General features: G+C 43.3%; 1 protein-coding gene across 1 annotated transcript in view; it reads right to left on the reverse strand.

The window, feature by feature from the left end:
• Positions 1-271: 271 nt before the first annotated feature.
• The window catches only part of LOC111601155, a 43,956-nt gene continuing 26,269 nt past the window's right edge, over positions 272-17,958 (reverse strand). Inside the window, exons 3-4 of the mRNA XM_023317631.2 lie at positions 2,749-4,667; positions 272-1,490 (exon numbers count right to left, since the gene is read on the reverse strand). Coding sequence (XP_023173399.2) covers positions 311-1,490; positions 2,749-4,604 — 3,036 coding nt within the window. The 5' untranslated portion in view covers positions 4,605-4,667 and the 3' untranslated portion in view covers positions 272-310. The remainder of the gene's footprint in view (positions 1,491-2,748; positions 4,668-17,958) is intronic.

The raw sequence follows: 17,958 nt of genomic DNA on the forward strand, positions 1-17,958 counted from the left end.
ACAACAAAATCTCAAAAAACTTGATTTTAGAACTTATTTTTTATTTTTATTATAAATTGATTTGGGAAATCAAAAAAGTTCTTAAGAAAGTTTCAATTGATAATTTATAGAAAAGTCTCATCATCTCGTCGCAGTCTTCTTTAAACCTGCTCAAAATTCAGATATTTTAGAAATAAGAAGGCAAAACTGGAAGGATAAATAAAATCTAAATTTAAGGAACTCTCTAAGGAACTACTGCAAGATCATGTGAGCTTCGGTGCGCCGAAGTTTCCGGATTTTGGGCTTATTCATCGACTGTACACAAGTTCGATTAGCTCTTGAAGATGTCCTGGCCGGGCTGTGGCGAGGCGGTGCTTGGCGAACCGCTGCCCGTGCCATTGGCATCTGGATTGAGTCGCTTCAGCATGGCATTGCGATGCAGCCAATAGGGCGGCGGATCGGGTGGCTGGCCTGGCAGCAGGGTTTTCGCCTTCAGCGTCGACGTTGGCGGCTTGGGGCTGTGCGAGGCAGTCGCTGCGCTGTACATCACCGGATCGGCCAGCTGGGCAGCCGACTGGCCAATGGCAACGCGCAGTGGCGTCTCCTTTTTGCGAATGGTGTCGCAGGTCTCCTTCATTTTGCACAGCTGATCCTGCAGATTGCGATACTCCTCCAGAAAGCGCTCCAGCTGCGCCGCATGATAGTCGTAGGCAGCCGCCGAGGAATTGGCTGCCCCAGCAGCCCGAGTCGCCAGCGCCGAGAAGTCAAGCAACGGAGTTGCCGCGCTGCTCAGCGAACGCTGGTGCTGCACAGGAGAAGAGGGCAGGCTGGGCTTCTGGCCCAAGAGATGCCCGTGCAGACCACCCTTGTGTGCCCCGCTCTGCACCAGATTCAAGAAGCTATTGGCACGCTGGCCGCCGCCCGTGTAGGTTGTGGTGCTGGCATAGTTCGCATAGCTCGACTCGGCCGAGTAGCGCCTGCCCAGGCCCATAGCCTCGTTCAGAAAGCTGCCGTCGCCTAGCGTGCTGCTGCCGTACTTGCTTGAGTTGTCCGCCAACAGCGGCGACTGGCTGTCCGAGGAGTTGCGGAAATACTTGCCGCTGTGCTTCAGCTTGCGGGGCAGCGTGCAGAGGCCGCCATTCGCTGTGGCCGCTCCGGCTGGCGGATAGCCGTGGCCCGTCTGCGCCGCCTGAGCCACGGCATACTTGGCTATGTCCAGCAGATCTGGATAGTTGCTGTCGAACAGATCGCTCTCCTGACCATCGCCATTGCTGCTGCAGAACACCGACGTCGCCATTTCGTCTGTCGCATGATTGCCAAAGTGGCTGAAGGGCGTGGCTGTGGCGGCCGTGCTTGTTGCTTGAGTTGTTGCGACTGGCTTGCTGTGCGGCGATGTGATCTTTGTGGTTGCTATGGGCGCCGTCTTCCAGGTGGCAGCGTGACCCGCATAGCCAGCGAGTCGAGCTGCTGCGTCCACCTGACTGGATATTGAGCTTGACGCGGAGTCGGTGCTGGGATTTGAAATAGAACAAAACGGATATGTATGAGATATAAATTGAGTTTACAATTAAGAAGAAAAGAGCAGCCAAGGCATCTTGACGTTCTGTAAGCCTAGACGAAACTCTTGAGCAGCTTGAAAATGGCTTGAAGTGAGCTGTTTGCTTGGTTGGTAAAGGAATATGAATATGGTCTATGGGCTATGGCGCGGGTAGCAGTTGATATTAAGAATAGCTTATCAAATTTGGATGAATTTAACAGAGCAGTTTTAGCTAATTTGAGGGCAGCTAGACTATGGCAGATGCATTTTTTTGCACCTAAGTCTTAATTGCTTAGCTCAGATAGATATGTTTATATATATCAGGAATAAAACATTTTAGACTTGAAAAAGACGAGTTAATATTTTTCATACAACAATATCAAAATAAAAATAATCAACTCTTTACAAAACACTTCGGAAAATTGTATAAAATTTTAATTTCAATTCACCAAAGACAAATTCAGTTAAAGAGTTTTAGCTTGATGACTATTTACTCATAACTTCGTCTCGTAAAAGATTCATCTGTAGAATTATATTTTCAGATTAATGAATAGCTCAAGTTAATGAAAATTCAATACATCAAAATTATTGACTGTACTTTTTCTTAGTATAGCTTTTGCTAAAGAAAATTCTAGTGAAAGACTTTAAGAAAAGACATCGGAGAAATTGTGCCAGTTCCTTGCATTCCTACACATCTATAAGATATTCCTTAAGCCTTAAGTCTTCCACGCTATCTGCCGTAACCTATTCTCTCAGAGCTGCCTATCGATTAGTGCACTGAGCTCTGCTTCTCCTCAGAATCTATTTGTGCAGCCCCCGTTGGGGCTGCATTGTTGTAGCACACACATTCTATATTCATTATATTCTGTATGAGAGGCACTTGGAGTGCTGCCCAGGCTCGTTTGCGTTCGGCATGAGAGTCGGCAATCAGCGAGGGGTGGCCCAAAAATAAAATACTCATGCGACGCGTGTGCCAGGCAACGCATATTTTGCGCGTCATTAGCACGCGCCCTTACAGTGTGCTACGAGGTGGGGGGAGGTGGCAGCACTCGAGCAGAAAGTGTCAAGTGTTGCCCATAATATGGAACGGATCCGGGCGTGCAGCGCACTAGAGCATGACAGCTCTTTGACGGGGCAGCTGCAGCGGGACAATTGCCACTCGAAGTAACGAACCGCAGAGAACAAAAGCAACGGCAACGGCAACGACTGCTTGAAGTGGGAGGTCAACTTACCCGCCGATGTCAATCAGACGCGGTATGTGCAGATCCGTTTCCTCGATGGCCGCTACTGCATTATTCGCAGCGGATGCGGAAATATTGTTGCTCACCATGGAGCATTTTCTCGCGCCCGGCTTGGACTGCTGCAGCTGCTGCGACTGCTGCTGCGATGGCTGCTGCGATGGCTGCTCCTCGTCGTCGTCGTCACAGTGCGTCGACACATGCAGGTAGTCGCCGTTGCGTCGAGTTGCATTGCCAGCACTCGGATTCACAATGGCCGACTGCCCCGCATCGTGGTCGTTGAGTGGGGTATGCGCTGCCCGCAGATAGCTCTGCTCCTCGGCGTCCTGAAAGAGACCAGCGCCAGTGGCGCTGCCGCCGCCACAGCTGGCGCCACCGCCGAGATCCGGTCGCACCCTCGCCGTCATCTCAATCTTTTCGTAGCTCTCGCTGCGCCGCACCGGCGGCACCGAATTCCACAGACGCAGCTTGCGGCGTCGCCGCAGCGAACAGAAGCAAATGGCCGCAAACGAGGAGCCAACCACAAAGAAGAGCGCTGCCAGCACCCCGAGCAGCACAATGCGCACGCCGAGCGGCGCCTCCGGTGGACGACGGGAGACGGCAAGCGTTACGCTCGCCTCCACCTTGCCGGCCTTGTTCTCGGCGGCGCAGGTGTAGATGCCCGCATCCTGCATGTCTGCGGTGAGTATTGTCAGATTGGAGGCATTCCTCAGCATGTTTACTACATAGGTTTTTCGCCCCTGAGTGGCGGCTGCGGTGCGCGGCTCCTCGGCATCCTCGCCAGCGCCAGCTGCACTCAGATTGGCAATCAGCCGATTCTTGAGCAGCCAGCGCACGGCCGGCTGGGGCACACCCTCCACATAGCAGCTTATCGTCACGTTGCGTCCCTCGACGCCGTGCGCGGTTGTGTCTGTGGCCACGATTTGCGGCACACATGCAAAGTCATCCACATCCAGCTTGTCCCAGGCGCGGCCGGCTAAGCGGGCGGGGGACTCACATGTTGGCGGTATGCCACTGGGTATATTCTGTTGGAGCATCCAGGCACGCAGGGGTCGCAGCGAACAGCTGCAGTTCCATTCATTGCGCGCCAGTTCCAGGCCATGCAGCGAGGCCAGCGATGTTATTGTGCCTGATCTGACCTCGCTGAGGCGGTTTCCATCTAGCTTCAGCCACTCCAGGCTGCTCTCGAGGCCGGCAAAGGCGCGCACCGCCACGCTGGACAAACGGCAGTCGCTCAGCTCCAGCCGCACCAGCTGCGGCACATGCCCGAAGGCGTCATCGGGCACACGCGAGATGGGATTGCCCGTGAGTCGCAGCTCGCGCAGCTCCGAGACGTGGTAGAGTGCAAGCGAGGGTATTGCCGCCAGCTGATTGTGGCTCAAGTCCAGCTCCACGAGATTAATGAGCTTGCGGAACGCATGCCGCTCGATGAGCCGCAGTCGACACCTGGCCAGATAAACTTTCTGTAGATTAAGCAGCTGAGCCGAGGCGAAGCTGTCGTCGGGTATGGTTTGTATATCGTTGCCGCTTAGATCCAGCAGCTGGGTGCCCGCATCGAGCGGCTCGGGGATATGTGTTAGGTTGGCGTTAAGGCACAAGACGGACTCCTTGCCGCTCTTCCACTTGCACTCGCATACTGACGGGCACTCGGCGCGCAGCTGGCTGAGACAGCAGAGCAGCCAGAGCAGCTGGCCAAGCGGTATGGGCGGATGTAGTCGCCGCATTGGTCGCCTGTCCCATGCTTTTCGCCGCACCTTGGTGGCCAGCGTACGCTGTTGGGCGCTATTATCGCTGGCTATATGGCGGGGCCGGGCATGATTCTCCTCCAGCGTCGCTGTCGCTGCTGCCATCGCATACTAGGACAGTATGATCGCAACCAGAACAGTTAAGTTCAAGCAATCAGCTAATGTAGACTGTAAATAGAGATAAACAAAGAGGGAGATTTAGTGAAATGATATAGACATCAAATTATAGGCGATTTACTTGATAATTTTTTTTTTTTTATTTTTCAATAAAATATTTAAATATTATTTATTAAAAAATTAGTTTTTCCTTGTAGCCGATGTTTAAAGCTATATAAAAATATTTGTTGCTTCGAATCATTATAAAATTATATTTTTAAAATTATTTAAAACTTTAATTGATTAAAATAATTAATTATTTTACATAATTAATATTCAATATATTTATTTTATTTATTATTAAATTTCATTCAAAATGTTTATAGCTAAAATAAAAATTATTTATCTAAAATGTGTTACTTTTTGGCTTAATTTTTTGCATTTTTTGCATTTTCAATTAGTAAAATAATAAAAAATTCAGCTGTAGTCTTGCCTGGCTAGAGCCTGATTTGACTTTTATAATATATATATTAATTATAATATATATAATTATATTATATATTGGTTTAAAAAATTGAGTGCTCAGTTGCACTACTATTTTTATTATATTATATACACATAAATCATATCACATAAAATTTTTATGAAATTGCTACACTTCACTTAAAAATTGGCAATTAAAATGTGGCAGCTTATGTGACCATTTTATGTATATATTGCGTCCTGTCCAATGGTATGGCCATGGTGCGAGCTATGTAATGCAGCTGCCATAAACTTTGCATTTGTGACATTTTAATAAGCCCTCCGTTCTCGGTGTACTTCCATCATAGCTGTCACTTGGCGCAGCGACATTAAGTCATAACAACACCAACACCAGGCCAACGAGCCCGGCCTAGACGTAGAACGTGGCACTCACTTCAATTTGTGCACCAAACCTTCACTTAAGCCAACCAGTTGACTAGGGTTTTTATCGTGCGGCTCGCGGCTTTTATTTGACTTGTCTGGCTACCCTCTCTCTCTCCCGCAACCTCCCTCCCTTCCTCCTTCCGACTTTACAGTGTATATCTCTCCCTTCCACACTCTTTCCCTCTCATTCCAATGTGGCTTGTGTTTGCGGCATGTTGCAATTATGGACGAGCAGCATGCAAGTAAAGTAAGCAAAGCAAAACACTGCGAGGCACTGAGCCCCGTTGCCGGTTAATATATAAAATTTGCATGCAGCCAACGGGGCGTATGCACAACATTTGAGCAATTCCGCTTTAATATTTCAAGTCAAGCGCTGGGCAAACGTCTGCGAATGGCTCGCCGAAACTGTTTAAATTGCTTAAACGTGCAATATGAAAAGGTCTACGTATATTATCAATAAATTAAGAAATAATCTAACATGAAGAGAAACAGAATTTCAAGTATTTAAGCAGAGTTAACAAAGAGCATAAAACGAGACGAGTACGCATAGCATTGAAATATGGTCGGAGCTTTGCTATAAATTTCACTTGGCAGTAGATGAAAACATAAATTACTCAACAATTTCCTATCTGAATTTAAGTGTTCGTTGAAGTGGAAAATTAGTATGTTTTGCTCTAAACTTCACAATTAAAACAAGCTTTTCAATCGCGATCAGTTGTTCGACCTGTAAAGACGTGAATTCGAACAGCCTTCGCTTAAGCTCTACTGCTGCAGAGTTCTAAAAATAGAACTTTGCGGTGCATTCTTCAACGCAACAGCAACAAAAACCGCACACGCAGCGTTTTCTTATCGCTTGCTTCCGCGTAACTCAATTGCTTTAATTGCAATTTACGAAATTTCGTCGCTTGGCGCGAGTGCGCCTGCACTCAAAAGCACAATCCGCGATGACATCTAATGTCAATAACCTCGCTACAGCTGTAAAGGTAAATGCAGAAATGCAAGCCCAGCTTAACGTTGTGATGGCAAATAGGCAAGCCTCCATCATGCCAATAAACTCAAAAATAGATATCGCCTCCGTGCAAGGCATCACTAACAACAAAAACACGAAACGTAAACAGCCAAATTCACCAAAAACCATCAAGAAAAGGCTCATCTTCGACGAACCAAGCACCAGCAATGCAGCATTAATATCAGAAAATCGATTTTCACTGCTCGTAGAAGAAGATGAAGACTACAGCGAATCACCTGTAGCTCCAGAAGCCCCAGTATTGACCGACCAGCAAACTACACCGAAACCTCGTCCGCCCCCCATATGGTGTCCAAACATCAAGTCTGTGGCCCTACTTCAACAGATAATAGATAAAGTAATTGATGCTAAATCATACGTAATTAAGCCAAAGAAGAATAACATAGGTGTATTAACCCAATGCAGTGAGGACTATCGCAGAGTTATAGACCACTTTACTAAGCTGGAATTGGAGTTCCACTGCTACCAGCTTAAGGAGGACAAACCATATAGAGTCGTGTTCAAAGGGCTTCACTCCAGCACTGATACAACACTAATTAAAAAGGAATTGGAAACCAAAGGCCACACAATTACAAATGTGCACAACCCACTGAGCCGTATGGACAAAACACCGCTAAATATATTTTTTGTTGACGTGGCTCAGGCCCCCAACAACAAAGAAATTTTGGACATTCGAGTTGTCTGCAGGCAACGCTGCACAGTGGAACTGCCAAGAAGATACAACGACCTGACACAATGCCATCGCTGTCAAGAATTTGGACACACACAACGCTACTGCCACAAAGCTCCCAGATGTGTGCGTTGCGCCGGGAAACACGCATCCAAAGACTGCACCCGCGAAAAGGACCAGGCACCAACTTGTGTGCACTGTGAGTTACAGCACCCAGCCAACTATAAGGGCTGCCAAGTATACAAGCGGTTGCGCAAATTGCAATCCCCAGCACAAAAAAGGAGTCCCACACAAACACCGTCTACGGGTCCGAGTACTGCTTCCGAAATTACAAGGCCCCGGAGCATTACCCAAGCCACGAGCTTTGCAACGCCTATTAGTGGTGTTTCTTACGCACAGGCCGCTAGAGGTGGACCGTCAAATAAGAATACCACAAGTGACACTTTGTTCACTGAAATGCTTCAGCAACAACAACGTCAGTTTGACGCAATTAATGCCGAGCTCAAAGCGATGCGAGAAGTACAATCCCAACAAGCAACCATGCTAAACAGTTTAATGGCCATCATAACCAAGCTTGCCTACAAATAATGGCTTTACGTGTGGGTATCTGGAACGCCAATGGCCTGAGAAACAAGACTCAGGAACTGGCTGCGTTTCTCTCACAAGAAAACATAGATATAATGTTAATAACAGAAACTCATGAGTGCCCCACTACACAAATTTTCGGATACGAACACTATCAGGCTCATGGTGAAGGAGCAAACTGCTTTGGTGGATCCTCAATCCTCATACGAGCAACAATACCGCATACACCTTTACTGCCAATTTGCAACGCAACAATGCAGGTCTCAGCCATCACCCTGCCTACGTCTATTGGAGCGATCGAAGTTGCGTCAATTTATCTTCCGCCAAACACTGGTCTGTGTGATCATCACATGGAACAGGTTCTAGGCCAAAGGTTGAATAAGACCCTCATCGGCGGCGACTGGAATGGATGGCACCCATTTTGGGGAAGCAATAGTGCGAATCGTCGCGGAGAAGTCATATTTGAGGCGATTCAAAACTTACAATTCAGCATATTGGCGACTGGAGCCCCCACCCGTTACCCAATTAATGGACACAGGCCCTCGGCAATCGACTTCGCTGTCTACAAAGGCATCTGTGACCGGCAATTGACCATTGAAGAATCCTTGGACCTATCCTCTGACCACCTGCCACTAATAGTCACAATCCACGCGCAGCCACAGCCCTTGCCCATTAGGAAACAACTACTGCCAGCAGGATCAGATTTAGGAGTCTTTAGGCGCGAGCTCCATTACTCTTTGCACATAGAAATGGAACTTAACACTCCTGAAGACGTGGACTACGCAGCAAACAAACTGCAGGAAGAAATAGTCAAAGCTGCGCACCAAGCCGCCCCACCATCTTGCCAAACAAGACAACAGTCTCCGTACAACATCCCCCTCACCTTGGAGGCCCAACACCTACTAATACACAAAAGATGGGCCAGGAGACGCTGGTTAAGATTACGCACGCCTGATGCCAAATCCATGTACAACGAAGCCACGAGGCATCTTAAAGCTGCTCTCGCCCTGCTTCAAAAGAGGTGTATCAGCGATGCGCTGGTACGAGCTGAATCGCCCACTGACGCAGAGTTTCAATTATGGAAATTTACAAGAAAGCTCAAACGGCAGCCAATACGTCGTCATCCCATTCGGAGCATTTCTGGTTCCTGGCACATTGGAGACGAAGCTCAAGCTGAGGCTTTTGCAAACCACCTTCAAGACCAATTCACGCCGGTGATTACCGCAGAGGCCTCAGAAATCGAAGCAACAGAAGACATCGTTCTCTCGCCCCTCCCAGCTGAAGACCAGATAACTGGATGTACAAAAGAAGAGGTTCTTGAACACATCAGAAGAGTGAAGGCAAAAAAATCCCCTGGATATGATCTAATAAACGGCAGAGTCCTTAGAGCACTGCCTGACTCCACCATAGACTACATAACTATGGTGTACAACGCCATGCTCCGCATCCGGCACTTTCCAGCCTGCTGGAAGCGCGCCGTGATTGTGATGATTCCTAAGCCTGGCAAACCCGTGGGAGAAATTGAGTCGTACAGACCAATTAGCCTGTTGCCAGTACTCTCCAAAATATTCGAAAGAATATTTCTGGAACGAGTACTGACACATCTGGGACGCCAGGAGGCCATTCCAAACCATCAGTTTGGCTTCAGGAGACAGCATGGAACACCGGAACAGGTTCACAGAGTTGTGCACCATATCCTTGGAGCCTTTGAAGAAAAGATGTACTGCTCTGCCGTCTTTTTAGACATCAAACAGGCGTTTGATCGAGTTTGGCACCTGGGACTGCTGCAGAAAGTGAGGACCACCCTTCCAGCCCCATTTTTCGCGTTGCTATCCTCATACCTTATTGGAAGAACCTTCCAAGTGTCAAGGGGGCAAGCAGTATCCTTGACTAGACCAATTATGGCTGGAGTACCACAGGGCAGTGTTCTAGGCCCAACACTTTATACTTTATTCACAGGAGATATGCCAACTCCCGAGCCAAATATAGGAAGTACAGATGCAGTACTCATAGCGACCTATGCAGATGACACCGCCATCTTATCACGTCACGTATCTGCGCAAGAAGCTTCAGACTCACTACAAAAATATCTGGACTCTTTCGGACGCTGGGCAAAACGGTGGTGTATCACCATTAATGCACAAAAGTCTGTACATACTACCTTCGCCACTAGAAGAGGAGATTGCCCAAGCGTTGCATTGGGGCCCACTATTCCCAAAGCCTCAAAAGTAAAGTACCTTGGTATCACTCTTGACAGAAGGCTGACTTTTAAAGCGCACATAAGTCAAGTAACCTCAAAATGCAAAAGCAAGCTAAAAACCCTCGACTGGATGCTGAGAGCTTCAAGCAAGTTGTCTTACAGCAGCAAGGCCGCCATCTACAAGGCAATAGTTGTCCCAACCTTCGTATATGGTATCTCTCTATGGGGCTCCTCGGCGAAGACTACAAGGAACAAAATTCAGACCCTGCAGAATAAAGCACTACGCAGATGGACTGGAGCCAGCTGGTTTGTAAGAAACTCAGTCTTACATAGGGATTTAGCAATTCCCACAGTTGCTGAACTCATTGGGCGACACAGTTCAAGATACGCGGACAGACTTGCAGCGCATCCTAACCATCTCGCAAGCAACCTGGCTATAAACAACAATAGGCGAAGACTGAAGAGATTGCATCCTCTAGACAATATTAGAACTAATTAAGATAGTAGCTACAAGTGCAGAATAATTGGCATATCTGCCCTCCCATTAGTTAAGGTTTAGAGCTAAATGCGCTATAGAGTCTAAGACAATAAGCTGCAACAAAATAAAGAAATAAAAAAAAAAAAAAAAAAAAAAAAAAAAACAAGCTTTTAATAGTGTAGTGAAGAGAAAACTTAAATTTTAAGTCGTTTAGAAACTAGGAGAAAAGTGTCAGAGTACTATCTATACAATACTATTAACTTATAAGGCATGGAAAGACTAAAGAGATATAGATATAGTTGGAAGTTGGAAAGATAGAGAGAGACTTTGAGCGATGAACAGAAAGTGTGGGCAGGCGCTGAACTCAATTAAAATAAGATAATTTTAGAATAGTAGATTAAAAGCAAAAATAAATTGTCATATTACAAAGCGACTACTTCAAATTGAGAATATATTATTTAGAATCATTAACAAATTAAATAAAAATATATAAATCATAAGGAAAGCAATCACTTTATATTGTAACTCAAATGTAAGAAGCCGGATATCAGAATATGACAAAGCTCTTACACATTTCTTACACAGATGAGATATTGAAGTGTGAACTTTATACAAATATACATATTTTTCCTTGCTTAACCAAACCTAGATACAGTTGTCCTTTCATATGTGATTAATTGAATCAAGATATTTTAATTGATGTAGCAGCCGAAGTGAAGGAGTTTAAGTTGAGTTAATTAAATGCAAATCGGCATGCTCAGAATGCACTTGGGCAACTTTTGAAGCATTCGCAGTTGGTGACATTTTAATCACTTTAATGCTCAATTTGCATGCCGTGATAATGTGGCAGGCATTTCAAGCCTTCAGCTAGTTAATTACGTTGATATGAGATATTTTAATGCGACCCACGCTTAATTGAAATGTTTTGCGCTCGGCAGTTGGCAGTCGGCAGTCGGCGTAACTTTTGACAGTGAGAAATGCAAGCGCCGAACTCTGTTTGGGCAACAGTTTTGGTAACAGTTGCGAGAAAGACACAAAAAAAATATAGAAACTCTAGGAAAATAAAACAAAAATATTTTAAAGCGGTTATGCAGTTATCCGTAAAACGGATTCGAAACAAAACCGGAAGCCGCAAAGCAAACAAACGCTTTGCAAAAACCGCGACAAGTCAGCGGGACGGGTGGGCGTGGTCGGGCATGTGACTAATGCATGTGTGCTTGTGTGTGGGACCTTTGAGGGTCAATACACTGGACGGCAACGTCGCCGGTGCACGGAATAAAGTTTTTGCATGTTGCTAAAATACTCAGCCGCATTTTTCTGCGCCACAGACAAGAGCCATCGAGCGGGCCACAAACAGACAGAGAAAGACAAGCAAAAAGTGTCGGTGAGAGGGAGAGAGAGAGAGGGAGGGAGAGGTAGGCAGACAGGCGAAAGACAATGGGGCACATGTGTGTGGCATTGTCGCTGCCATTCCGTTTATCATATGAGCATGACGACGCCGTGAAGTATGCAACATGCAAAATGCAACATGCAAATGCTGCTTTTGTTGCGGCCTGTGCTTTGCTGCTGCCCCTGCTGTTGTTATTGTTGCTGTTGCTGTTGCTGTTGTGCATTTACTGCAGACACTAATCCTATTTATGTTGCATTGCAGCGATGTTAATAATTTTATTTGCCAACTGCCAGTGGCACGTCCCATACAGTTGCCAACTTGCCAACTTGCTGTTGCAGCTGCAGTTGCAGTTGCCTTTGCCATTGCCGTTGCCTTACGCTCCTTAAGCCGCTGCTGCTTATGACACACGATACGTGCCGTGGGTTCGAGAAACTTTTTGCGCTGCACCAAAAGAGATTTGTGGCCGACAGCAAGACAGGCCGCAGCACTGCTTACACATTGCTTGCCTGAGCCTAATGAATTGTATCAAAGTATTTGTGCCTGGGAAAATATATATGAATATATAAATGGGGTTTATAACTGCTGAACCTATGACTGATGAAGTAAGGAATTGATAATGTAAGCTATGTTTAACTTAAGAACTATAAGTTTTAAGAAAGTCGAAAATAAAACTAAGCTGATATATTTTAAAGCTTTCTTGGCTTAAAGAATTGTATATAAAGCTGTATTAATAGTGTACTCTGCAGATACTCAAGCTGGTTTTTGAGGAGCTCTGTGTTGAATATCTTTAATAAATTGCTGGTGTCAATTTAAATTGATTTAAGAAAGTTGGAAGTTTACGGAATAAAGATTTTGACTCACTTTAAACATTCCTTAAGTAAAAGTTAGGTATTGGTCATAGCTTCACATGTTTGAATTCCCTTAGACACTTTATAACTTATAACAATTATCAATTTATAAAATGTATACACTATAATAGACTAAAAGAAATAAAATAAATAAGGTATTAAAAATATATATATATATATATATATTTACAAAATATGAAAACAAAGAAATTAATAATTAAATAAATATTTTTAAGCAGGTGAATTAGACTTGGCTGGATATTTAAACTTGAATATTTCCTGATACTTATACTAAATAAAAACAGTTGATTTCAGTACTCAATTATTCGAAAACATAGATTTTATAAACATTTTATAAAAAATAATTTTTTAACTGTCAAAAATCGACCACTCGTCATAGCTAGCAGCTGAAGTTACCCTGCCATAAAAGCCATTTAGAGAGTACAAAAAAGTATTAAGTGACAGCTGCCAAATGTTTGCTGACGTGGCTTTGGCAACACGTCCACTTCTGGCACATTCACACACACACATAGACACACACACACTTCTTGGCTCTGCTATAATGTAAAAATAATGTCCTTTCAGGCCGCATTGATTGCAAATAAATTACACACATTTGCCAGGAAGTTGAATGGCAGCTGGGGAAAGGAACTGTTAACGAAATCGAGACGTTGGTCTGAGCGGCCAGAAGAGACTCAGATTAAGTGCCCGAAGAGCCGTCGTTGAGTTCATAGAGCTAAACAAAGGGGAATGGGTGGGGGCCAGCAACAGCTAGCAAAATAAGCACAAGCCGGCAAAAATGGCAACGCCATTAATTTCACTTTGGCGCCGACGCCGTTGAAACTTTAATTAGAAAAGCCTGGCAGAGATTTTGTATAATTTTCTTTTGATGCCAACGCCTCTGCTGCTGCTGCTGCTGCTGCCATAGATAATGAAGTTCCCATTTCTTGTACTTTTCTTGTTTTTGCGTTCACACTTCCGGCTTCATTATGCGCAAATTATTTTAACTGCACTTTTGGCTTGCCCACTCCTATTTTCTTTCACATTTTAACGCCCGCCCGCCCCCTGTCGGCCCGCTAAGACTGTGCAAATATTTTCACTAGCTGCAGCCACAGCTGAGACTTTGATAGCGAGTTCTGTTGGCCAGGTCCTTAGCGAAAAGTAATCTGCCCGCCATTCGCCGTTCGTTTCACTGTCATTATTCATTTTTGTGTGTATTTCTTTTATGCTGTGTAACCTTTGCCGCATTGTTTCTGGCCGCTGCCGCAGCTGTAAAGCAATTTTCGTAAGCATAATAGACTTTCCCAGAAGGAGCAGAAAAAAGTCAAGAAAGAAAACAAAATACCATAAAAAATGACCGCCATGATGAGAGGCAGCAAGTGAGCGAGCAGAAGGCGGAGGAGGAGGCAGGCAGCTGGCAGCACAAAAATTAAAAACAAAGTAAAAATGCTAAGCATTATATCTCAAGGGGACCCGAAACCGGCGCATTATGCTTAGGGCTTGGCTTACTTTTCGCTCTCGCCCCTGCCCTGTCCTGCCCTGCCCTACACCGGCCATGCCCATACGCCTGTGGTCAGCAAGCGTTGCATTTGCAGCTTGGCCTACGGCGGCCGTAACTGGGCTCAGCTACTATTTGCTCTGCTCTGGCATATACAGCGTTTACTTTCAGCTCTCGGCTCCCCTCGCTTTCGTTTTCTGAAGTACACACTTCAGTTGTTGTTGTTCCTGTTGCTATTGTTGCCTTTGTCAACAATTTTTTATTACCATTTGTTGTTGATTTAAACTGCTTGAGCAACGGTCGCCAACCCATGAGGGGAACTCGCTTAAAGCATTTGATTAAATGTGCAACGCGGCGTATACGCATTAAGAGCACAGCGCAAAAGTATGCTCTGCATTATTGTTTTCTGTTTTATATTACAAAATGTTGTTGCAGGCGTTTTGTTGATTAAATACCCTGTAAGCATTATGAGTGCAAGCATAAATAATGAATGCTAGATGAAAGGGGTCTTTAGCTTAATTTATTGACATTTATTAATTAGAAGAAAGGAAACGGAACAATTGCTAGAGATAGAAAGTGAGAGTCAAATAATGGGGGAGAGAGAGGGACAGAGAATGAAAGCAAGAATGAGAGAAGCAAATACAGGGAGAGGGAGGGACATAGAGTGTGAGTGAGAGTGAAAGAGAAAGACAATGAGACTATGAGACATAGAGAGAAAGAGATGGAGAGATAGAGGGAGAGAAAGAGATAAAAGAGATAGAGACAAGAGATGAACGTAAGGAATAGAGATTAAGATAGTAAGTGAAAGCCAAATACAGGGAGAGGAAATGATAGAGAAGAGATACAGAGTGGGAGTGAGAATGTGAAACAGAGAGAGAGAGAGAGAGAGAGAAAGAAAAAATGGTGAAGAGTGAGAGAGAGATTTTACAGTATATCAAAGAGAGAAAATGAGAGAGTGAAAAACTGAGAAAATAGGGAAGAGAAAAAAAGGGTGGAGAAAAATAAATCAAGAGACAGAGAATGGATGAAACAGCTATGGAGAGAAATATAGAGAATGTCATGGAGGAAGAATGTAAAGGGTAAAAGAGTGAGATAGTGACTGCAAAGAAAGTGAAAAACTGAGAGATATAGAGAAGTCAAGAGAGTTCACAGCTCACAAAAACTCAACACTTATATGAAAGTAAAGTAAAAGTAAAGCTCAGTTTAGTAATGGCTCTAGAAACGTGGATAAAGCAAACCTGCTAACTTTATCTGCAGGCATAGCTTGATTAGCTTATTAATTAGTAATAAGCGACAAATTCGAGACAGCTAACTTTGTTACATACATTTTGTTGTCAATTGAAGAATTAAAATTATCAACAAAATTTATCAAATTACATGTCCAAAATTTATTTTACATTAAGACAAGTTAGCATTATGCACGATATTCGATATTCATTTATAAATCAGATTTGAATGAAATTCGCCAAATCAAATCTTGACTTAACGTGGTCAAATCGAGGTAAATATTTGACATTCGGAAATGCATTACTTGACGTATATTAAAATTTACTGGCTGTCAAAGGTAACACAGCTCGAAGTGAAATATTTTCGGTTGCTATTAAAGGAACGTTTATCTTTGGGCTTTGCTCCGAACAGGCGCATAATAAATTCGGAAAGTGCTTTTCAATATTGGGACTCGATTGGTATTAAACAGCTCTTGGCCATGTTGCGATGTTGTTGCTTTGCGTTTTATTGAGCTATAAATGTAGAAATAAAAGTTAAATTATATAATCAGCCATAGACTACCTTCTTTTTGGCTAAATGCTATGCTGCTCGCAGCTTTGTGTGTGTTGCTCCCCGCAATAACCAATAATACCGAAGCTAATAAAAGTAAACAACCCAACAAAACAAAGGCGAGTCGACCACATCCACAAAATGCTTTGGGGGCCCGCATAAACCGTTACGCAAACTCACACACATAGACACACACATGTATTCGCATACGTTTACAATTTCTAAACATAAATATCAAAATACTGTGGGTGCTTCAATTTTACGACAAGGACAACAAGGACGAGTGGCAACCTGCTCGTCTTTCTGACTGACAAACGTGTTCAATTGCCGCAATAAAACTTCTTGATAATATGTGAAAATCATACAAAGCACAATATTAAATTAGCTCAAAAGATGAGTGTGTGTGTGGGATAGGTGTGTGGGTGTGCATCAGAAGGCAAGGGCGAAGGCAATAAAATGTCAGCCCCCAAGGTATATCAAGAGACGCGAGCGTGCTCTAGGCAAGGCTGCTCGACTAGCTGATGCGCACTTTATGCTATGATTGTGCTGCTTCTTGCTCTTAAATATGTTATTCGAATTATTTAGCTTGCTAGGAATTGGAAATATTTGAATGTGCGCATTCTAAATGCCAAGCACAGCTTGTGCCTTAAGCAGCGTTCGCTTACTGCATGAATAAACGCAATTTGTATGAAGGTGATATTCATTGAAAAGGAAAACTTATCTCAGTCATACATATTTTTATTTTTTATATATATGTGAAACTAGCTTAACATCCCAATCGCAATCCATTAGAAACATCGCTGCTTGCTTTCATCAGTTACAAACTCTAGCACAACTCTGATATACCCCATAGCATCTAATGCCACGGAGCACATGCGATAACAATGTGAAAAGCCAGAAAGAGAAGAGAAAAAGGCGTTCTTGTAGGCGTAACCACGTCAACATCCGAATATATAAGCTAGAGCCGCTAGGAATGCAATAGAAATATCCATATAAAATAATGTATCTGAAAATGCGCTTCAAATTCATAAAGTTTTTGCTGGCATAGTTTTCGGCAAATTCCTAGATACATTTGTATGTTGAATACTTTTTGGCAACATTTTAACATGAATATGAAAGGCAAACCTTTTTGCTAATGAATGGAGTGCCCAGTGCATTGCTGAGCTGTGTTTGTATGGAATATTATTAATATTATCTTATAAATAATAAAATTCAGGTTTTTTGATTACTCCAACTGAGTTGCATTGCAATTTGCGAAATAAAATTATTATTAGACAAATGAATTAAAGAAAATAAATTAAATTCATAAAAAATCTGCATAAAATGATAAAAAAGAAATATATAAAATATTATTTACTTATATGTTTATGTAGTTTCTTTTATTTACGTATTTATTTTATTTATGTATTTTAGATTTAGATTAGATGTATACAATAGTAATAGTAAATATATAACTTATTATTTAATTATATGTTTATATATTTTAGATGACATCTAGTCAAAAAGTTTCGCAATTTCTTTTTCTTATTTACTAATTCATGAATATCTATTTTATGTCCATCATAGTAATTTCTATCAGGTATACTACTTTTGTGCCAAAGTTTTTTAATCCAATCCAATCGAAAGAAAAATTTGTGTGTTCTTGATATAGCAAAGTCTATCATTGCATTTCAGTCCACTTTTATTTGATTTTGAGTCTTTCATCCCTATTTCTTCTGCTTTTTGATGATATGTCAGCAGCTACTAAATAATTAAACTATTTCGAATGTCTTTTTCGTTTGAAATACATATTTACATACGTAAACTAAATAAATATACATATATTTATTTATTTACATTTATACGAGCATAAACATGCTTCCCTTTGTGAACAAAGGTATAAAAGCACTTCTGTTGAAATGAAGCTGGTTCGTGAAATAAATACATTCAGCGAGTAAAATCTATTATATTATTATTTATTCTAACAATTGTTTAATAGCTTTCCA

This window comes from Drosophila hydei, unplaced genomic scaffold (assembly GCF_003285905.1).
Source record: "Drosophila hydei strain 15085-1641.00,03,60 unplaced genomic scaffold, DhydRS2 tig00008114-arrow-pilon, whole genome shotgun sequence".
NCBI lineage: Eukaryota > Metazoa > Arthropoda > Insecta > Diptera > Drosophilidae > Drosophila > Drosophila hydei.